The sequence below is a fragment of the Schistocerca cancellata genome, chromosome 10, assembly GCF_023864275.1.
Source record: "Schistocerca cancellata isolate TAMUIC-IGC-003103 chromosome 10, iqSchCanc2.1, whole genome shotgun sequence".
Taxonomy (NCBI): Eukaryota; Metazoa; Arthropoda; class Insecta; order Orthoptera; family Acrididae; genus Schistocerca; species Schistocerca cancellata.
Genome location: NC_064635.1, coordinates 138,506,480 through 138,531,101, shown reverse-complemented (window position 1 = coordinate 138,531,101; position 24,622 = coordinate 138,506,480). Strand labels below are relative to the sequence as shown.

Here is a 24,622-nt window from a genome sequence, read left to right as displayed (position 1 = left end):
GTTGCAAATCGAGAAATGTTTGAGCTCATTTGAATGTGAATACTGTTTGCCAGGCCTCACTCAAAAGTACTGCTGAAGTACCAGTGAGTTTGCACACTCTGCGTCAGTCTGTATCACATAACATTTGCATTTATAAGTTGACTGAATGCTCATGTACCAACAGGTGTGAATACTATTGAACAACCAGTTTCATATAGACAAATTATTTACAGAAAAGTGGAAAAACTTGCAGAACCCGACCTTAGTGAACACTGGTTTGCATTCTGAAGAAGTGAAGGAACATGTAAGCAATACTTGATGCTGTGACTTGTCTTAGAAGATATGTTTAAGAATAGTGAAGCACATTTGCTGCATTTTTGGATTTAGAGACAATGTTGAAGGGACTATACTATTTGAAATTTTTAAGACAGAAATATAAAATACAGGGAGCAACTTGAACAGAAACAAGAATGCTATTATAAGAGTCTGAGGACATAAAAGTGAAGCAGTAGTTAAGGAGTGAGGCAAGATTGTAGCCTAACCCCAGTATTAATAAATCTCTACTGTGAGCTAACAGGAAAGGAGACCGAGGAGAATCTTGGGAAGGGAATAAAATTTCATTGAGAAGAAATAAAAACTTTTGGATTGTGATGCAAAAAGAGACAGCCAGAGTTGCAACTAAAATGGATGTTTATTTAGTCCTGGACTGGTTTCAGGCTATGCCCATTCACAAACCAACCAGCATTTGTCAAAATGTTGATCCAAAATAGCAGTAAACAAAGTGTGTACTTATTTTGGATGGACTTTTTCTTGGCAAACATTGGTTGGTTTGGGAATGGGCTTAGCCCGAAACCAGCCGCTAACTGACTAAGCATCCATTTTAGGTGCAGCTCTGGCTGTGCCCCCCCCTCCCTCCCTCCCTCCCTCCCTCCCTCCCTCCCTCCCCCCTCCCTCCCCCCCTCCCTCCCTCCCTCCCTCCCCCCCTCCCTCCCTCCCTCCCTCCCTCCCTTTCTCTCTCTCTCTCTCTCTCTCTCTCTCTCTCTCTCTTTCTCTCTCTTTTTTCTTCAAATCACAATCTAAAAATGAATTGCTGTCCCACTATACCCAGCAAGCTGGAGCTATGCAAAAACTTTGAGGTTTGCTGGTGACATTATTTACAGTAAACTTCATAAGGATTCATAATGTCTTGAAAAGATAGTATAAAATGAAAATCAACAAAAGTAAAGCAAGGATAATGGAACATAGTTGAATTAAATTTGGCAATGTTGAGGGAATTAGATTTGGAAATGGCACACCAAAAGTAGTAGAATACTTTTATTGTTTGGGCAACAAAATAACTGATGATGGCTGAAGTAGAGAGAATGGAAAGCGCAGATTGGTTGTAGCATAAAAAAAATTTCTGAAAGAGAGGAATTTGTAAACATTTAAAATAGACTTAAATATTAAGAAGTCTTTTCTGAAAGTATTTGTATGGAGTGTAGCCTTGTACAGAAATGAAATGTGGACAATAAGCAGTTCAGATGAGAAGAGAATAGAAGCTTTTGAAATGCGGTGCAACAGCAGAATGGTGAAGATTAGAAAGATAGACTGAATAACTAATGAGGATGTACTGAATCAAAGTGAGGAGAAAATACTTTCAGGGCAAAAGTTGACTGAAAGAAAGGCATCGGTTGGTAGGACACTTTCTGAGTCACCCAGTAATAGTCAATTTGGAATAGAAGGAAGTGTGGGGAGTAAAAATTGTAGAGGGAGGCCAAGAGACGAGTACAGTAAGCAGATTCATTGGGATGCAGGTTGCAGTGCTTACTCAGATATGAAGAGGCCTGCACAGGACAGACCAACTTGTAGAGCTGCCTTGAATCAATGTTTGTACTGAAGACTACAACAGCATTTTTGGCAAAATAAAATAATAATGTGACTCTGAAAATACAGATTTTATCATATCCTTTATCTTTTTTGACAATTATAAAAAAGATAGATTGCTACTCACAGTAAAGATGACACATTTAGTTGCAGACTGGCACAACGAAAGCACTGTTACATACTGAGGTTTTGGCCAAAGCCTTCTCCAGAAAGGAAAGAAACACACACACAGGCACACACACACACACACACACAGGCACACACACACACACACACACACACACACACACACAGTCACTCAAGCAGCACACCTCATGTACACATGACAACTGTCTCTGGCCACTCAGGCCAGACTGTAGTGGTCATGTTTACATGTGCACCTGCTTGAGTGAATGTGTGTGTGTTTTTCTTTCTTTTCTGGAGCAGGCTTTTTCTTCGGCCTGTCTGCAACTTAACATGTCATCTTTATGGTGAGTAGCAATCTATTCTTCTCACAATTGTTTCTATCCCAACATGGACTTCCTTTTATCTTTTTAGTAGCTTGTCACAAAGCTTCATGCAATATTTTAAAAATGTTGTTGTGTTTAGAAATTATCTGGGAATCGTAAAAGGCATATACTTACTTTTGCAGAACTGAAAATATTGCATGTATTACTGTTTGTGTAAAATAGACATTTCTATTCTGAAGTACACTTTGTTCTTTACAGATTATTGTTTTTGATGATATTTGTGTCGGGGATGAAACAAAATGCGAAACTGTGCCAGAAGCGGATGGCATCAAGATGACCCGCCGGAGCTGCACCCAGCTGGCGAGGATCCTGCAGTACCTGGAGTGCCCCCAGTACCTCCGGAGGTTCTTCTTCCCCCTGCACAAAGACCTCGAGTACGCCGGGCTTGTGAACCCCCTCGATGCCCCTCACCACCTACGGAAGGATGAAGATTTTCCATTCAGGTCAGCGGCGTGCGAAGAATATTTTTAATGGTGTTTTTCAATGCAGCCTGCTGTCTCACACACATTTATGTTCAACGTATTTCTTGAAGTTTTTGTGGCTGATTGAATATTCCATCATCTTTTGGGTGTGCATTGGGAATATTATTAATTCTTGTTCTGGTATGTTGACTGACAACCTTAGGGCCATTCTTGAGGTGATTTGCATTGGACAGCAACAATACACCCGCCTTCTGCAGCCCAATGAATCGGTAGAGGCCGAATCTTGTATTTCCACTGGTCATTCCGTGGATAATGATAATGTTAAGAGACTGGCCACAAACTCAGCCAACTGGGATTCCGTGGTCAAGGAAGCTGTGGAAATACAATCTGCAATCTGCTCAACTGAGAAGAGGGTTTGAAGCTTGACAAATTGTGGAAACCTCTCATATCACATAAGCACTCTCAAAGAAAATATTGTTCTAAATGTTCATTGCCTGCCATTTCAGTATTTGCCACCCAGTCTGTCCAGTCATGACTGGTAAACGACACAGATCTAGTAATAAGTAATAATAATGAACCACGTGCTGTACTTCGTAAGCAATGTGGATTTCACTGATTGTGCTTGCTTTTTCTTACTGTGAGACATGTAAAGTTGTATGTTTGACTGGCACTCGTGTTACCAACAGTATTAACTTACGTATGAGCGTTTGCCCCACAGTGTTGTACAGAGTGATTTAAAAATCTTGCAAGTGACTCACCTTTAGAATGGCTGTAAGGCTGTCAACTGAAATATAGGAACAAGAATTAATACAAGGTGTACAACTTTGCTTCTGCTGTTTTTTCCCCAACATTTGAGGCTTTAATGAAACAAATTGGTTACACATGTATCATTCAGAGTATTTTCCATCACTGGCCGCTACTTTCTCCCATCTTTCGGGCAGTGTACGAACCCCACGTCGAAAAAATGGTTTATTTTTTGAAGCGATCCATGAATCGATCGAATTTCTGACTGATCAGAAGTGTTGGTCAGCCAGGCCATGTGCCATTGATCTAAACTGGTGATAGAGGGAGAAATGTCTGGAGAATGCGGCGGGTGGGGTAGGACTTCCCATTTTAACGTTTCCAAGTATGTTTTGACCTCTTTTTGCAACGTGGGGTCGAGAGTTGTCGTGCTGCAAAATCGTTTTATCTTGTCTCTCGCTGTATTGTGGCCATTTGTCTTTTAATCCTCTGCTCAAATGCATTAATTGCGTTCAGTAACAAGCACCTGTGATTGTTTCACTTGGTTTTAACACCTCATAGTACAAGACGCCGAGCTGGTCCCACCAAATGCAGAACATGATCTCGGAGCCTTGAATATTCGGTTTGGCTGTCGACATGGAAGCATGGCTGGGATATCCCACAATTTTTTGCCTTCAGGGTTATCGTAATGAACCCATTTTTCATCCCCGGTCACAATGCGAAGCAGAAATCCCTTCCATTTTTGCCTCTGAAGCAACTGTTCACAAACACACAAACACCGTTCAACATCTCTTGGTTTCAGCTCACACGGGACCCAAGTTCCTTCTTTCTGAATCATGCCCATAGCCTTGAGATGTTTTGAAATGGCATGCTGCGTCACTCCAACTAATCATGCCAATTCTTCTAGAGTTTGATGTGAGTCTTCACTCAGCAATGTCTCCAATTCTGCATCTTCAAAAACAATCTCTCTTCCACCACTATGCCGGTCTATGATGTTAAAATCTTCGTTCTTGAAGCGTTGAAACCACTCACGACACATTCTTTCACTAATAGCTTCCTTACTATACGTGCTTGAGAGCATTTGATGAGACTCAGCCACTGTTTTCTTCATTTTGAAACAAAACAGTAACACCTCCCACAAATAATGAGAATTAGGCTCATAAATTGACATTTTCAATCAAGAACAACTTTATGATGCAGACACAAATTGACTAATGTTTGAATTAGGTTACGTTGACCAACATCCAAGCTAACTGCCTGATGTCTGCAATCTGTTTCTTTCAACCGATACTTACTGTCGTCGCCATCTATCAACAAACAGTGGAAACAAAGTTGTACACCTTTTAATATCCTGGATGCATGCCTGAAAGATTATGGAATATTGAGGTACAAAATGTTGAGATTTTTGTGGCCACTTGTTGACATATTACCTGTTTAGCTTCTGTCTCAGTATCTTTGGCTGATGTTTGTTTAACTATTTTCTTGATGTTTCGCCAGCGCAAGTGTTTAGGCTGCCACCAGCAGTGTAAGGTGAATCTTTGACAATGCTAGCTACTTGTGCTGGCAGCACATCAGGAAAACATGAGCGAACAGGCAGTAGTTAAACATTAATGTAACTAATAAAATAATTTTTTTTAGGAAAGCAAGAAAAACAAAATGTGTTACGTTTTCAAGAATTCATTTTGTGTGTGTGTGTGTGTGTGTGTGTGTGTGTGCGTGTGTGCGCGCACTAGATTACTTTCCTAGGGTGGTGACCTGCCCAGAAAATCTGAAAAATTGACAGTTCACATGGAAATTTAATTTACTGGAAAAGATGAGGAAGTCTCAGGGAATTCTGCGAGACTATAGGTGGAGTTGAATGTCATATTGACAGAAATAAGTATAAGAGTCATTTTATTACAAATCATTCGGAGATTCCACTTCAGAAACAATCAGTCATGGAGTTATGCAAGGAAAGGTGAAAAAAGTGCTTTGCACCATTGAAAATTTTGTTATTCGATTGCTGCTGCCTCCGACCTAACCTGACCTCAAGAATCTTCGTAATTGTCCATAGGTTTTTAGAGTCTAGGTCTGTTTCCCACTGCACAATTGGAAGCACATCGAAGTGTAACGTATGTGTGAAATTTTGTCATGCATCTGTAAATTCACCAATCGAACAAAAGCAATGGTTTATTTTGAATTTTACAAAAAATCTTAATCCAGATCCGTTTTTGAATTTGTGTACTTTGTACTTTGGCATTGAATTTTCAGACTTAAGACCATTTTTTGCTCATTTCAGTGCAGAGTAGTTCTTGGCCAACTTCCTCACAGTATGTTTCAATTGGACAGCGGCCGTAGTGTGAAGAGCATCTGATCTGAAACATGATGCAATATTGTCAAAGTCTGTTGATATTAAATTCCAATGGCGGCATTCCAAAGAATGTTTCTGTTAGTATTTCTTGTGTTCTTGAGATTATCGCCCAGTTGCATGATGTGGCATGCAGTGGTGATAGAATATGGTCAATTTCATCTATATCTTGTTTTCAGTTCTAGCACAACTTGAAATAAGTGTTGTACATGGCAACTCAAAAGTGAAATCTAGTGAAGTTAAACTTGCCCTCTCACACAACAAAAATTGGTTCAGAGAAATTGTAATTTCAACCTGAAAATGTTGGTGAGACATCTTACTGAAAAAAATAGCTAGCCTCATTCCGCGTGCATGTCCAGTATGTAACGTCTTCAGAAGGCGATATCAACGTTGACATGTCACAAGATTCAGTGCTTGCATCAATCCTCTATACTCTTTTTCACAGGTGACCTAAGAAAGGCAGACCGCACGCAGCTTGTGGTGTATGCAGATGACACAACAGTCTGCAGACACAACACGGATGCCAGGTGGTTTGGCTGATGGCTCTGAGGTGCAATGGAATGCATAACATCCTGGACTGTGAAGTGGTGCCTTGCTTTCAATGCAGACAAAAGCCAAACCACTATCAGTGTCTGATATTAATAATAAACTCAGACTTTGACATGTGATGCAGTTATTTGTAATGAAGTACTATATGAAGAAAAGCTACCCATGCATTCAGCCAGATCTTAACATGATATCAAAGTGGTTCAAAGATTCTCAACTTGTAAATATTCAGAAATGTAAAACTGTGCATGTCAGACAATGCTGAAGTGTTGTTTCTTGTGACTACAATATCACTGCGTTACTATTGGAATCAGTCAACTCGTACAAATACTGGAATGTAAATGATTGTGTGGATGTGGGATGGAATGATCGTGTAGCCTCACATATAGATAAAGCAAATGGCAGACTAGCTTCAGTGGTAGACTACTGGGCAAATGTGGAGTACAGAGGAGTATGTGCTGTTCTAAAACTCTTTTCATGAATAAAATTATGTCAACTATGTAACTGTTGTAACTATGACTGACTTGTCAAGTGATGTTAACACAGGGCTACTGTAAATGATTTATTTATTTTTCAAAGTGATGTATTTTCCAAAGTATTTTTTTACAAATATGATTTATGCATGAGTAGAACCATAAACTCACCACGTATACATTGTGCCCAGCAGTTGGTGTTAAAGACAAAATGAGAAAAGTGTTTTGATATGTTGAAATATGTAAGATGTTTATACATTACAACAGTGCAGCATACATTCAGAAGGAATTATGGAAAACAACCGTCATAAAACAGAGGGCTGTGTGTTGATATCAACAATTTAGGGATACCTGTTTATCGTTTAACCAAGTGTGCCAGGTGCAACTGTGATGCAAGTGTTTGTATGTTGTCAAAAAAAAAACCAAACCAATGCTTGACGCAAGCCACAAACTTGGAAACTGCAGCGAACTGTGAGGAAGATTTTGCGGTGGCTGTTACATTTCAGACAGTACCATCTATGCTTGTACAACAGTTAAAAATGAAAGATTGTGGCCAGTACCTTCAATTTTGCATCGCAATGCAGAAAGCTTCTGAAGATCAACATGTCACCTCCAGGTTGATATTTGGCGAAACAACCGTCCATTTATCTGGAAAGGTTAATCGCCACAATGTGAGTGTGTCGGGCACTGAACATCCTTGTGAAATTCTGGCTGATGAATGAGATTCGCCAGAGGTTAGCGTTCAGTGTGCAGGGTCACAGACAATGCTGTATGGGCTGTTTCTCTTCTGCAAGAAGATCATGATGAGCACCTCCTACATTTGTATGTTTCAGTTGTGATTGTGTCCACAAATGACTGCTGATTCCCAGAATTTCAACTTCCAACAAGGTGGGACATCCCCTCATTGGAGCATTGAAGTTTATCACTACATAAACGATGAACTTCCCCCATCAGTGTATTGAATGCAGTGGTGAAGATAATGTGGCTCTGTTTTCTTGGCTACCCAGTATGCCAGACCTAACGCCTTGTGACTTTTTCCTTTGGGAGTTCGTAAATGACCTTATATACATACTTCCAATTGTTTTGGTTCACCAATCAATTTTAACACAGGATTTAGACATGCAGAAAGTGTAATCCTTGAGTAATACAGCTTCTTCTTCATATCTCTACAGGGAAGGAGTTACGGTGAAGCGGCCAGGGAAACCTGGCAGGTGTGTGGTCAACGTCGGGCTGCAGCGAGACGTGATCGCCGACCGCGCACTCCTGCCTGGTCTCAGAGTTACCGTGCGCCTCCTGCCACCGTCCCACAAGGAGGCAAAGCGGACACGAGCTGCCATTGTATCCCCAGTGACACCGCGCGCTGAGATGGGCATCTACTGGGGGTACACTGTCAGAGTGGCGTCTTCCCTGAGTGCCGTGTTCACACAGTGCCCCTTTGAGGGTGGTTACGACCTCACCATTGGGACCTCTGACAAGGGTACACCAGCTTCTCAACTGAAAAGGAAACAACTGTCTGGGTAAGCAGCAGCTAGATACAAGAGCTGTCTTTTGAGAGCAGAACTGTGTGTCTCGAAGCGGAAAAATATATTTTAGAAGCAAATTGAGAACTTTAGTTTTATTTGGTATAAAATCGAGAACTTTAGTTTTATTTGGTCTACTCTATTGCACGTGGAGTAGATGACTGAATTATACAATATGTGTGAGGAAAGTAATGAGACTGGCAACACGGTGAGTGATGTAGCAACGCTTTGTTGTTATGCTTATGCAGACCAGTGTGTTCATCCCTTCCAGATGCTCAGTCCAAGTTTCAGGTTCCTACAGCCAACACATGATTTTTGAGAGCTCCATCAGTGAAGTTTTTGTTGTTGTTGCTGTTGTTGTCGTTTTTGTTGTGTGTTACAAAAATGGAACAGTAGAATTTATTGCAATGTTATGTCATCAAGTTTTAAGTCAAACTAGGGGAATCCGTGAGTGCGATCTTTGAAAAGTCAAAATAGGCCCATGGGGAACATTCCTTATCAAGAGCACTAGTTTTTCAGTGGCATAAGCCATTTCTGGGAGGCTGAGAACACGCTGAAAATGCACCTTGTTAAGGGAGACCTTGAAGTTCAAAAACCAATGAAAACATTGAACAAGTGCATGCTCTTGTGAGATCAGACCGACGTTTAACAATAAGGAAGATGGTTGGCCTGTTAAACTTACCCTTTCACTGTAAATCAAATTGTAATCAAAGTTTGCACTTGCAACAGGCTTGTGCTAAAAGGGTACTGAGAAACCTCACAACTGAGCAGAACAGTCGAAGAAACGAGTGCATTGATCTTCTTGAGAGGATTGCCAATGACCCCAAATGGTTCAGTTGTGTGATTGCAGGTGATGAATTCTGTATTTTTGAGTACAATCCTGAGACAAAGTAAGGAATGGCACGCTGAGATATCTTGACCGAAAAAAGCTCGAAGGAGCAAATCAAAATGATGCCCATTTGCTTTTCGGACAGTTGGGGTTTAGTGCATAAAGAATTTGTTCCTCCAGGATAAACTGTCCCCAAGTGTTTTACAAAGGTGTCCTTGAAAGGCTCAGGAAAAGGATGAATCTAGTGAGACTGGACATTGCACACAAGTGGATGCTGCATCATGATAATGCCCCATGTCACACAGTGACTTCAGTCACAGAATTTTTGACATCAGAGGCATTTGTTTTGTTCCACAGCTACATATTTACCTAATCTGAGTCCTTGTGACTTTTTTCTTTTCCCAAAATTCAAAAATTTCTTAAAAGAATATCATTTTGTGACTCTGGAGAACACTCAAAAGAATGTGACTGACCATCTTGAAGACCCTACCAGTTGAAGCTTTTCAGTGCTGCTACCAAGACTGGGAACGATGACTCCTCAGGTATACAGCTGGTGAAGGGAACTACTTAGGGGACAATATTGTTGTTTGAAAAAAATAAGAAGTTTGTTGTATAAAAAATCAATCTCATTACTTTTCTCACATGCCTTGTAAGCAACACACATTTCACGTGTGTACTGCATAGTGTCTACACCCTACCACCTCTCAGGGTAGTAGCCAATAATAGATAGATGCCTAGTGTCACCAGGAAGTGTCAGTGAACATTTTGACTCTAAAAATTGTTCCTTATGACTTCTGAGCAGTTGATGCAAAGACTCTGTAATTGGGAGTTACTGCTGTGTTTCGCTTCTGAACCTCCCCCTGTCGGGTGACATGTGACAATGAAGCTGTGGACTCTATGGGTCTCTGTCTTATAGGCAGTCAACCTCATTCCCATCTTATAGATCGTCAACATCATTGCCATTTTACTGACCAAGGTCGTGCAGTGGTTTGTGCACTGAACTCACATTTGGGAGAATTAAAGTTAAAATCCTCATTCAAACATCCTGATTTAGGTTTTCTGTCATTTCCCTAAAATGCTCCAAGCAAATTTCTGGGTGTGTCCTTTGGATGGGTACAGCTGATTTCCCTCCCCAGCCTTGAAGCAATCTGAGCTCATGCTCGATCTCTAATAACCCTGTTGTTGACGGAACATTAAATCCTAATCCTCTGTCCTTTATTCCCATTTTCTCTCTGGGATCCACCTATATACCTTCTGTGGTCAGCTATTGTCGTACATTCATTCTAAATGCCACACCATAATATCTTCCATTATCTTGTTTTCTACTTTTTATCATTTTTCTGATTGCTTCATGTGGTTAGTTAAATCCTGAGACTCCAGCATTCTGTCTCTTCAGTAATCCATTTCCATGGAAAGTATCTAATTTTTTTGTCCTTCTCATTTTCCAAACTTCTGACCCACATTGCTATATCTTTTCTACTATTGTTTTACATATAATCTTCTTTGTTTTGGATCTTATTACTCCAAAGGATAGAGTATTATTGTCAAATGACACATTTTCCCTGTCTGGTCTTGTTGGGTCAATCCATATGAAGTGGTCCAGTGATGGTTACTTGACCATTTTTAAATATTTTAATTTTTTATGTGTGATTGCCCTATATTTTAGAAGTTCAAAACAGTTTTTTAAAATAATTTATCTTACACCTTTACTGGATAGCGGCTATTTTTATTTTTAGGCGCGCGGCGATTTTTCAGTCTGGAGACATTAGCGAAAATTTGAATATCTCTGCACTGGGTTAAGTTACCTCCAAAGTTTGATATCCAAATTTTCAAAAATCCACTTTTTAGGCCCAGAAATAACAAACAAGAAGTGATTTATGAGAGTCTATTTTTTCCTATAGTTAGAAATCGTACACTACTAGCCGCATATAGAGCAAGAACACTTACAGATGTTTCCTTAATTTTTTATGAATTTTTGAAATTTGAAAATTTTCAATTTTTGTAAAGTTTGAAGTTAGTTATCTCAGGTGGGTCTGAATATAAAAATATGATTTTTGCACAGTTTGTACACCTATATGATAGCAACGTACTGTAAAAATTTCAACATTGATATCTGACTGTCAACAAAGATATGAATTTTTGAAAATGCGGACTCTACAACTGATCTTATGGCTGTTGCCTATTTAAGTGGTTTATTGTTTCATTGTAATGAAATTTAATTGTGACATATATCTAGTTAACACTATCACCCAATATTCATTTAGTTTATTTATTTTTAAGAATGCAATATTAAACAATAGGAGCTTTCGCTTTTGTTCTATGGTAATAAAAATGCCCATTTACGATTAGGTTCATGGTCAATAAAGAAGTACATTATTGCTGGGTGTGGCATTGTTATAGTCAGTCTGTTCTGAAACCTCTGTTAGAGTGGATGTACAGTCTTAGACATAAAAACTGACCGCTGGCTGGCCACCACAGAGACCAAGTCTGAGTCGTTCACTTAAGGTGGCCAATAAAACTGACCGCCCCTGACAACTCCGGCCATCAGCAGCTACCAGCCATCGGCCAGACGCCACCCAGCACCTGAAATCCGGTGCCGCCCATGTGAAAGCAGCGCGACACTGTCAGTGTATGTATCATCTGTCATTTTCGAATTTGAAGTTCTGGTTATCATCTTGCAGTTAAGCATTTGATTTTGCTTACTTAAAAATCATGAACTACGCTTAAGCATTGTAAAATTGAGTCGCAAGTGGAAATAGGTGTAACATCTGCAAAACAATAGTTACTTTTGGTATAACAGAGGGGTGAATGCAGAGGAGGCAGCTAGAAAGATTTGAACTGTGTGTGGAGCGAGTGCTTTTGGGAAAAATACGCCAGATCGTTCTGGCATGAATGATTTTCCACATTAAGGAAGTATTGACTACTGATATATGTGATGGATTACCATTTAACCATCATGCGGCATTTGCATTCAACAGGCAAAGTGCAGAAGTCTGGTGTAGGAGTACTGCATGCTCTAATTCGAAACAACAAAAATCAACGTAGTGACTATTTTTTAACATCATCAGGTCGCTCATTGAGGATGCACCTATGCAGTACTGTTACTGGTGATGTGTTATGATGCCTTTATCGTTAACTTCCTAAGAAGAAGCGAAAGGCTGAGCCCCTCCAAAATACGTAAACTTGAGCAAAGAGCAGTGTGAACATAATATTTTACATCTTATAGCTCCGAAAGTGTGTTTTGGGCTATGAATTCTGTTCCAAGGAGTGTGTGCATCACAGCTGTAATTTGTTGCCAACAGCTGAGACACCTTTTGGTCGCAGTGTAAGAAAATCGAGCAACATCATCTGTGCTACTGCATGATAACGCACTCTGTTGATTTGAGAAACAAAACTATCCAGGAGATTAACAGGTAACTCGTCGATCACAGAGTTGCCAAACATATTCTGCGCTGTTGCCAAGATTCAGTTATACTGCCAAGAAGGATACCAGCTGATGTGTTCTGTGAGTGACCTCGGAAGTGATTATAGCTTGTTTCAAAGTTGCGTGTGCAAGGGCCACAAGATCCTCATTATATTTCAATGAGTGTTATTCGCATTTCTGTAACTAGGTTTAGGGGCTAGAGTGAAATTACTTGTAATACATTGATGCACTGAATGCAAACTAAAGCCGGCCGAAGTGGCCGTGCGGTTCTAGGCACTGCAGTCTGAAACCGCGTGACCGCTACGGTCGTAGGTTCGAATCCTGCCTCGGGCATGGATGTGTGTGGTGTCCTTAGGTTAGTTAGATTTAACTAGTTCTAAGTTCTAGGAGACTAATGACCTCAGAAGTTGAGTCCCATAGTGCTCAGAGCCATTTTTGAATGCAAACTAAATGTCATAAATAAAAAACTGCCACAAGTATTTGTGTTTTACTGTCTTAATAGGACCGAAACCTTGAAAGTGTATTCACCAGACACAATTCACAATTTTGGAGCTTCTCCAGTGATCGAGTTAGCAATGTATCTTTGCTGTACAATATTGTTATTGAGATCACTGTCATTGGCACATCTGCCAGAAGACAGGCATAGCCTGATTTATTGTTGTCAGCTTTTCTGACGATATTCTGCCTTTGCTCGAAATGTGAAGACTTAAGGTGAATTCGAACATTCCATATGGTGAAAATTTGATGTTTGTATTCTTCCTGCTCTAACATTCAAAAAACAGTTACAATAAGCGGCAGAAAAGCGACTGTGAATCAACAATTAATAATGCAGCGCATATGGTATGTGGCAAAGATGGGAATTTGCGTCTGATGAGGAGCATGTATAGATAGGTGCTACAGAGATGTTGGCTGTTATGTCTCGACAGTGCCCACCGTCGGAGGTTCGAGTCCTCCCTCCGGCATGGGTGTGTGTGTGTTGCCCATAGCGTAAGTTAGTTTAAGTTAGATTAAGAAGTGTGTAAGCTTAGTGACCAATGACCTAAGCAGTTTGGTCCCATAAGATTTTACCTCAAATTTACAAAATTTTAAATCCAAAATACTGCATCTTGGTTCTTACAATAGTGCAATAGGTGCGCACTGGTTATATGTAACTGAAGAGTGTCTCCAACTCGGATTGTGGTTAGGGGCAAATCCCAAGCGCATGACTGCGAACAATTGGGAGTAGATACTTAATGTCATCGGAAACTTGTTGAAGGACCACGACATGCAATCGTTGGACCGACTGCAGAAAGTTCAGTTTATAAATACATACATACTTAGCAAAATATATCATGTGTCGCAGCAGTCTTACCGATACCACAGGTCACCGCACATAAAATACTAGCTGTAGCGTCTTGGTATGTGTGGAAACAAAATATCTACAAAGTATCCTTCCACACGGCGACTTTGCTGAGGCAAAACGGAGTACTTGGAATTAAAGATGTGCTTTTAAACTAATACATGCCACTAAGACAGGCATCAGGAAACTTCTGTTCCTGTCGTTAGATCCTGGGGACAGGAAAGCTCCCGTTAATGTAGCACATATAGATGCCAGCCTAGATTATGTCCGAAAGTACTATGGCGATTGGAACTGTATAAGACTTCCACCAGCACAAAGCAACACTAGAACTGTCTATGATTATATTACCAGACATCGTCTTCACAACCCAATTCCGGTAAATTAAGCTACTTAAAACTGGATGAACATCTGTAAAACTATCAACAATAAAATTCTAACAACTAGAGTCAGTGCTGTATGGTACGACGTTGTAAACAGAACCATACCCACAGCGGAACGATAATGGAAAATCAAATTGAGACCATCTCCATACTGCGACAAATGTCAGCTTGTAGAAACTGTAGCGCACATCTTCTTATGTGAAAATAGAATCAGAATTTGGAACTGGACTAGGAAGAAATTAGCACTATCAACAGAACCGCAGAAAGTCATATACCGATAACTGAAGCTTTACAACCTGACTGGAAATGTTACCCATCTGCAAAGAATAACAGTTATTCGTGGCTTCTGGGACAGTTTGTGTTTTACGTCTTAACAAACAAAACTTCAAACTTAGAAGAGTACATGTTTTATATTGCAGAAAAACATTTTAAGCTGAAGAAGAATAACAAATATATGGAATGGTTTCAAAATTTTTTATCTGTTGCTTTATGTGGGCTACAAAGAGGTGGACAGTTTTATTGATTAGAAGCAGAATACTATTCATTCACTTTTTTTATTCCTGTAATCTTCTTTTATGTTGGCTCTAAAATCAGAACTGTCCTAATTTGGCAAAACCCCTCCGGCTCCGAAATTTCTTTCATTTGTTGAAAAATATATGGTATCCTTACAGACCTCATATGCATTCAGTGCATAATATCTTAAAGTGTGAATATATTTCTGAATGAATGTTTGTTATGTATTTTTCCGTCACCCTTTTCACTGTTATCAGTTACGTTCTACAAGGAACGCACACCATTGGAGGCGGCAATCTGTAATTTATTTTACCTTAATCACTACTTCAATTTTGTTCTACAATTTAAGGCATATATGGGAACAAACATGGAATACATGGGAATAACGCAACTACTCAGTAACAGGCATTGTGGCCAGGCCTCGGATCTTCAACCCCTGCCCTCTTTGCCTCCACCTACCTGGTGCTGAAATTCTCAAAAAAAAAGAAAGAAAGAAAGAAAAAGGTGCAATGGTCAGCACGTCTTTTTAGTAAGCAGGAGATCCAGGTTCGAAGCCCAGTCGGTCACAAATTTTCATCTGCCGTTGTTGCTGTATTTCAAAGCACTGTGAGAGTGTGGACGTCAGTCCTTCGATATTTAAGATGCAATTGTTTTTTGTGGCAATAGAGGTGATTTGCAAACATTTGTCTTGCCATCAATGCAACGGGAATTCAACGGCATACAGCCCTTAGTCTTTGCTTTGTGACATGTAATATGCATGTGAATCATATTGATCAGATTGTAGTGCATATTTAGTCAAATAACAAATGGTCAGTATACAAGTATTTACGAACAGTAGAAGCAGGATTGCAGCGAACTAATCACTTACTCAAGTGCGACATGGAGTACCTGTATAATGAGTCATTCCAGCTGCATAGCCGAGGGTAATATTTGTTAAGCAATTCACTACAGAATTAATGTAATTCCCGCACGATGATCTCTGTAGCCATACTGTATCATTAGCAGCTCGCAAATGGAGTACTATGTTCGTTAAATCGGATTAATCAAGCTGATGCCAAATAAAGAGAAGTGACGACGCGACAACACTATCTTTACTTAAGTAGGTAGTCAGCGCTAAATTATGTGCACTACTATTAACGTTACTGTAAGCAGTTTGACAACACCACCAGCACCACCACAACTACTGCCAACATGTACCATTATCATCACACAACTGTAACTCGCAGTGGTTACAAGTTGCTGATGTTTGTCAAGAATAGCAGAAAGCGCCCCATGAATGTGAAGTTTCATTTGCATTACGCATAGGATGGAGAGAATCCTAAATAACAGAAATAGGTCCCCAGCGAAGAGAAGAGTCCACGTATTGTCTCAAGTTCTTGCAGTTTGATATTAATGCAGTTCCTGATGGTTTCACAATAACTGGTTCTGTTGACTATCGGAATACTCATATGGGAATTATTAAAGTGTAATTGCTAGAACACTCAACTACCTTAATAACACCTCATTCTGGATTGAATACGACTCTGAAAGCGATGTTAATTTGATGTTTCCGTCCATCTCCTGACGTCTTTCTGAATGAAGTCTGTTGCCTGCCGCATGGATTCTGTGATGTGTTATGGCAGCTGGCAGTCATTGCTGAATACAGACATTTGCAAATATCCCCACTGCTTTAGGGGACATCGTCTTTATTGCATTTTTTCCATACCATAATTGGCACAATAACATAAGGCTTGTTCTGCTGAAGAACTTGAGGCCCACAAGTCCTTAAATAAGAATCTCCTAGCACGAATAATGCATGAAAGGAGACAGACTGTTGGGCGAAAGAATGGACAGCTCCCTGCTTTTTGCGTTTCCGATAGCGCCTACGATATGAATCTGGTGTCATACATAGACTTACTGAGGTGTCATATTATGCTTCACAAACTTTAAACTGTTTATTTTTTTACTTCATACTAAAACAAAAGTTATGATATGAGAAGAGGAAATGACTGATATGCTTCTCAGGACCTTTAGTTTTTGGTGTTTTTTTATCACTTCACACTAAAACAAGGGCGTTACTTTGAGAAGAGAAAATGAAATATACACTTCTAAGACATAATATTTCCTTGTGTGCTACTACTGCATACATGAAAGCCCTGCAGTTAATTTTTGTATGTTGGATAAATTTTGATATCACCTCACATTCCTTTGTGAGAAGGTTCCTATTTTCCTTGGGATTCAAGTAGAGTGGACATTTCATCACTGGTTAATATTCTGATGACTAATGACATGATACCCGTTGCAATTGCTCCATGGCACCTGTGAGTAGAGTCTCACGTTGGTTACTATAAGAACACGCAGGCAGTGATATCCACTCACTGCAGTCAGAGTCAAGGTGATTTCTTTCTGTTTATGGAGAAGCGTCTGCTGCAGTTTCCACGCTCAGCCAACATAAACAGATCACGGCGGCATTGGGCACTGCTAATCGCTGCACTTTCGCGAGCCTCGACAACAAGAGCGCACTGTCTCTGCTAACGATACTATGGAGTTAATACATCTTACTTAACATAATATGCAGGTCGTGGGTTGGGTGAAAATTCTGTTTGTAACTTCCCATCATATTAAAATACTTTACAGTCATATTTGATGCAATATTTATTGTTGGTTGTCTCTCTAATGTTAATAGCATTGATTCAGATTGTGCATGAACACGAAAACACACACACACACACACACACACACACACACACACACACACACACACAAACAAACAAACAAAAAAACAGTCATTGATTCCAGTGAGGGTGACAACTAGTGTGTGTTGAACAACACATGCACCAGTCAATTCCTCAGTTGGTGTCGAGTGGATGAGATTTTTCAATTACCTTGCATTGCAAGAATTGTAAGGAGGAGACTGAAAGTAAATGGACTTGTATCTAAACAGCTGCGACAAAGCAAAGCTTGACCGACTATCAGATAATTGTCCACATGGGTTTTGTGGACGAGTATACTTTTAGTAACCAACCCACCCACGATCATTACATAAGATTTCTCGAAGGCCTAGGGGCATTGATTTCATTAAGTCGTCGACAGTGTAGCGTGATGGTTTATTTCCCACCATACGTTTTCTGTATTCGTCCAAAGGTCACTTGCATTTGTAGGTCCACATGGCAATGACCTTGTTACCTCTACCCACATATTCTCTATCTGGTTGATGTACGGTGATCGTGGAACAAGCGGCAACAGCTTTATCCATTGTTGATGGGTGTGATTTCTTTGACAGAGTTGATGATAGATCTGTGTTTGAGAAATGCCATGTCGAAGATTGTTGCTCCTTTCGCTACCTTTTGTTAAATTTTGCTCTTGAAGATGCAGTGGGTTCCATAATTCAAGGTTTCATTGTCAGTTAGTCGTGGTTCTTGAAGAGCAAGGATGAGAATTTTTTGTCGGTCGATTTCTTATGTGATATTATTTATGTTACTTAAAATCCGTCTTGATTGCAAATTTTTTATTATTCATATGACCGGTTTCGGTTCATTCAGAACCATCTTCAGATCTGATATTTCAGTTACAGGAGTAACCCGTCCAAATCCATTATGTCTGTTTTTGCAAAAAATGATATTATTTAGTTTTTGTGTTTGGATCAATGTATTGATGTTTAGTTTTCAAATGCATGTTTTCAGCTTCTAGGGAAATTTACCAGAGATCTTCGATATTCTCTGCCATGCTAGCCTGGACTCCCCAGAATCCAAAAATCCAGCTGCCGTCTGTCGACGGGCGGGTTGTGTACCACTTGGGGTAAAGTTGACTTTGCTTGCACAGTTCATGTTTGCTTGTGTTTCATTGGTTTGGCCTGGGTGATACCAGGACCGGACAGGACCAGAGGGTGTTGAAGCCTTTGGAAGCATATGTTTTCAGCCGAGCTCATTGAGCTAACAGACGGTGACCAGAGCAGCAGTGATTTTTCGCTCAGACGTGTCTGGATTTTGGGTTCAATGGATTGAGTAGCCATTCAGAATTGTGTTAGTATTTGGTTCACCCTAAGTATTTGGTTTCCTCGGTACCACTCATATGGGGAAAGCTTTCCCCTATCCGCCACACGGGATTATTATTATTATTATTATTTATATTTTTCTCAGACCTTAGGTCTGGTTAAAAATGGAAAGTGACGCGGACCTTCATCAAGCGTGACTTCCTTTTAACTGTACGGTATATGTTACATTGTATTTAGGAACTTTCGGGTAATTGATCATGTATCAATAACTACGGTTCTGTAGTTGTATATATAAGTTTGGATGTAGCTGTATTGCATTGATGTACTGGTGGATATTGTGTGGTATGACTCCTGTAGTTGATAGTATAATTGGTATAATGTCAACTTTATCCTGATGCCAAATGTCCTTGACTTCCTCAGCCAGTTGGATGTATTTTTCAATTTTTTCTCCTGTTTTCTTTTGTATATTTGTTGTATTGGGTATGGATATTTCGATTAGTTGTGTTAATTTTTCTTTTTATTGGTGAGTATGGTGTCAGGTTTGTTATGTGGTGTTGTTTTATCTGTTATAATGGTTCTGTTCCAGTATAATTTGTATTCAACGTGTTGTTTTTTAAGTTTATGTTGTAAGGCAAGCTGTTGATGTATTATTTTTGCTACATTGTCATGTCTTCTGGGGTATTCTGTATTTGCTAGTATTGTACATCCACTTGTGATGTGATCTACTGTTTCTATTTGTTGTTTGCAAAGTCTGCATTTATCTGTTGTGGTATTGGGATCTTTAATAATATGCTTGCTGTAATATCTGGTGTTTATTGTTTGATCCTGTATTGCAATCATGAATCCTTCCATCTCACTGTATATATTGCCTTTTCTTAGCCATGTGTTGGATGCGTCTTGATCGTTGTGTGGCTGTGTTAGATGATACGGGTGCTTGCCATGTAGTGTTTTCTTTTTCCAATTTACTTTCTTCGTATCTGTTGATGTTATGTGATCTAAAGGGTTGTAGAAGTGGTTATGAAATTGCAGTGGTGTAGCCGATGTATTTATATGAGTGATCGCTTTGTGTATTTCGCTAGTTTCTGCTCGTTCTAGAAAGAATTTTCTTAAATTGTCTACCTGTCCATAATGTAGGTTTTTTATGTCGATGAATCCCCTTCCTCCTTCCTTTCTGCTTAATGTGAATCTTTCTGTTGCTGAATATATGTGATGTATTCTATATTTGTGGCATTGTGAACGTGTAAGTGTATTGAGTGCTTCTAGGTCTGTGTTACTCCATTTCACTACTCCAAATGAGTAGGTCAATATTGGTATAGCATAAGTATTTATAGCTTTTGTCTTGTTTCTTGCTGTCAATTCTGTTTTCAGTATTTTTGTTAGTCTTTGTCTATATTTTTCTTTTAGTTCTTCTTTAATATTCGTATTATCTATTCCTATTTTTTGTCTGTATCCTAGATATTTATAGGCATCTGTTTTTTCCATCGCTTCTATGGAGTCACTGTGGTTATTCAATATGTAATCTTCTTGTTAGTGTGTTTTCCCTTGACTATGCTATTTTTCTTACATTTGTCTGTTCCAAAAGCCATATTTATATCATTGCTGAATACTTCTGTTATCTTTAGTAACTGGTTGAGTTGTTGATTTGTTGCTGCCAGTAGTTTTAGATCATCCATGTATAGCAAATGTGTGATTTTGTGTCGGTATGTTCCAGTAATATTGTATCCATAATTTGTATTATTTAGCTTGTTGGATAGTGGGTTCAGAGCAAGGCAGAACCAGAAAGGATTTAATGAGTTTCCTTGGTATATTCCACGCTTAATCTGTATTGGCTGTGACGTGATATTATCTGAATTTGTTTGGATATTAAGTTTGGTTTTCCAGTTTTTCATTACTATGTTTAGGAACTGTATCAATTTAGGATCTACTTTGTATATTTCCAATATCTGTAGTAACCATGAGTGGGGTACACTATCAAAAGCCTTTTGGTAATCAATGTATGCGTAGTGTAGCGACCTTTGTTTAGTTTTAGCTTGATATGTCACCTCTGTATCTATTATCAGTTGCTCTGTACATCCTCGTGCTCCTTTGCAGCAGCCTTTTTGTTCTTCATTTATAATTTTGTTCTGTGTTGTATGTGTCATTAATTTCTGTGTAATGACTGAAGTTAATATTTTGTATATTGTTGGTAGGCATGTTATGGGGCGATATTTAGCTGGGTTTGCTGTGTCTGCTTGATCTTTAGATTTCAGATAGGTTATTCCATGTGTAAGTGTATCAGGGAATGTGTATGGGTCTGCAATGTAACTGTTAAATAATTTAGTTAGATGTGAATTTGTTGAGGTGAACTTCTTTAGCCAGAAATTTGCTATTTTATCATTTCCGGGGGCTTTTCAATTGTGCGTAGAATTAATTGCTCGGGTGACTTCATGTTGCAAAATTATCACTTCAGGCATTTGTGGTACCATCTTGTATGAGTCTGTTTCTGCTTGTATCCACCGTGCATGCCTGTTATGTTGTACTGGGTTTGACCATATGTTGCTCCAGAAGTGTTCCATGTCTGTAATGTTTGGTGGATTGTCTATTTTAATGTGTGTGTTATCTATTGTTTGGTAAAATCTCTTTTGGTTTGTGTTGAATGTTTGGTTTTGTTTCCTTCTATTTTCACTTTTTTTGTATCTTCAAAGTCATTTGGCCAATGCTTGTAATTTCTGCTTCTTTTCATCCAATTGCTCTATTGCTTCTTGTTGTGAGATTTTACCTAACCTTTTTCGTTTTTTGTCTGATATTTCATTTCCTATAAATTGTGTTAGCTGTTATTATTATTATTATTATTATTATTATTATTATTATCATTATTATCATCATCATCAGCAGCAGCAGCAGCAGCAGCAAACCGATATGGTGTATCTTCCCACCACTGAAATAGATGTGTATTGTTCGATTCAATATTTCCATCACATAGACTCATCAATGCACATGCCTCCACCAACATCGAAAATAAGAAAAACATCGAAAATATCGAAAAATTCTGGGACACACTCGAAAAAACTATGAGAAAAATTCACCAAGATGATGCGAAAATACTAATGAGAGACTTCAACTCTCTATTTGAGACAGAAAAAAACCTATAGAAAAATCATTGCTACAAATTCAACACACCAAAACACTTACACCAATGGCACATGTCTGAGTGACATTTGCCAACAATTCAACCTCAAAAGGATGTCTACCCACTTTAGGGAAAAACCAGTTCCCAGGTAACATGCTTGGCTACAAGATGAAACCTGCTTTCGTTCACCTTTCGAGACTTGCTGAAAGCCAGATTGTTAATTCTTTTGTAGCAGAGCTACAAGCATGCAGATACAAACTCAATAAGAGAATCGTAAGACAACGCTCGAGCAAAATTTGTCTTGCTACTTTTAGTAACACTTAGTGTTAGAGCGAAGACCTTACGGTATTGCCAAATTCATAATGCCACTTTTATTTTCTGCCAACATATTTTTTGTTGTTGTGAATACATAAATTTATCTATGAACTCCCACATTTTCAAATTACTTGCGAATGCTACAGGAAATTAAGTAAATACTGACCTTTAGAAGTAAAAAGTCGGTAATATCCTAATAATTCATGTTAAAATAGGCTCAATCGTCTCACAGATACTTAATGCTTTATTAAAAACAAAGATGATGTGACTTACCAAACGAAAGTGCTGGCGGGTCGATACACACACAAACATACACACAAAATTCAAGCTTTCGCAACCAACCTTTGCTTCGTCAGGAAAGAGGGAAGGAGAGGGAAAGAGGAAAGGATGTGGGTTTTAAGGGAGAGGGTAAGGAGTCATTCCAATCCCGGGAGCGGAAAGACTTACCTTAGGGGGAAAAAAGGACAGGTATACACCCGCGCACACACACACACACACACACACACACACACACACATATCCATCCACACATACACAGACACAAGCAGACATTTGTAAAATGTCTGCTTGTGTCTGTGTATGTGCACTTTCGTTTGGTAAGTCACATCATCTTTGTTTTTAGACATATTTTTCCCACGTGGAATGTTTCCCTCTATTATATTCATATCATTAATTTGAACCCAACAATTACGTTTGTTATTGTCACTGTTGCATTTCGAAATCTTTCCTGTCATCTTATTTTCTCTTTCTGTTTTTGCAAGTAGTTTTACTTTGTATGCACCTTCTCCCCATTACCGAATCTACTATACAATTTTACCCTGCCTATATATACTCAATAATACGTAACCCACTTCCAAACCATAACCAAAAAATTTTTTTCTGCTTTCAACACTACCGCTGCTATAAAATCCACTGTTTCCAGTTCACAAACAGTTCCTTTCAGCTATTAAACAGCCATTTCGGCTAGTTCTAATAACTTTCGCCTTTTTTTCTATTTCTGTTTTTCCCACATCACTGATCTTTTTTAGCCGCTTCCCACAGGTTTTAACGTCATTATTTCTTTGTCGGACAATTGTTAGCCTCATTTTAACAATCTGCCACCACAAAACCACTCCCTTTTAATACATTTGCACGCAGTTTTTTCGAAATTTTCCCGAATTGCTCCACCCTTTTACGTGTTTTGGCGGCAACACAACCATCTAACCTTTGTGCACATCGTTGTCTACCAACACAAGTTCACCACAGGATCGGGCTTTTACAAATGTCTGCTTGTGTCTGTGTATGTTTGGATGGATATATGTGTGTGTGTGTGCGCGAGTGTGTACCTGTCCTTTTTTCCCCCTAAGGTAAGTCTTTCCGCTCCCGGGATTGGAATGACTCCTTACCCTCTCCCTTAAAACCCACATCCTTTCCTCTTTCCCTCTCCTTCCCTCTTTCCTGACGAAGCAATGGTTGGTTGCGTAAGCTTGAATTTTGTGTGTATGTTTGTGTTTGTTTGTGTGTCTGTCGACCTGCCAGCACTTTCGTTTGGTAAGTCACATCATCTTTGTTTTTAGACATATTTTTCCCACGTGGAATGTTTCCCTCTATTATATTCATATAATGCTTTATTAAGATAGACTGCCAGCGTGATGTTTCTGTAGTAAGCTGAATTTAATTTGTATTAGTATAGTGAATATTTTAATTGCATTATTCATTAGTTTACTGAAAGCAACAGTTTTCATCAAGGAGAAATTAATCAGCAGCAGAATTTTCTTTCACAATATCTGAAACAATCTGATAATGCTAAAGTAGTTCACAAATTCTACGCCCGTAGAAACCTACTGGTTCTAACAATGTCATTAAACCAGTGTAGTTTTAAGAGTATTTTTATCTAGAAATGAATTGCCTTGACAGAGTGAGAAAGGTAAAATTTTACGAGTATATGACGAGAGGGACAAGTGCTTGAGAGAGGACTTCCCTATCAATACAAGTGCCTGAGAGACGACTTTCCTGTCAATCTCCTGGATAGTTTTGTTTCTCAAATCAACAGAGTGCGTTATCATGCAGTAGCACAGGTGATGTTGCTCGATTTTCTTACACTGCAACCGAAAGGTGTCTCAGCTGTTGGAAAAAATTCCAGCTGTGATGCACACACTCCTTCGGACAGAATTCGTAGCCCAAAACACACTTTTGGAGCTATAAGATGTAAAATATTATGTTCACACTACTCCTTGCTCGAGTTTACGTCTTTTGGTGGGGCTCAGCCTTTTATTTCTTCTTAGGAAGTTAACGATAAAGGCATCATAACACATCACCAGCAACACTACTGCATAGGTGTATGCTCAATGAGCAACCTGA

The 24,622-nt window shown here is 39.2% G+C and overlaps 1 protein-coding gene across 2 annotated transcripts in view; it reads left to right on the top strand.

The window, feature by feature from the left end:
* LOC126106756 (putative methyltransferase C9orf114) overlaps positions 1-24,622 on the top strand; it is a 59,965-nt gene that overhangs the window by 9,261 nt on the left and 26,082 nt on the right. For both annotated transcript variants that reach the window (XM_049913129.1, XM_049913130.1), the window contains exons 2-3: positions 2,550-2,794; positions 8,053-8,397. In XM_049913129.1, coding sequence (XP_049769086.1) covers positions 2,550-2,794; positions 8,053-8,397 — 590 coding nt within the window. The remainder of the gene's footprint in view (positions 1-2,549; positions 2,795-8,052; positions 8,398-24,622) is intronic.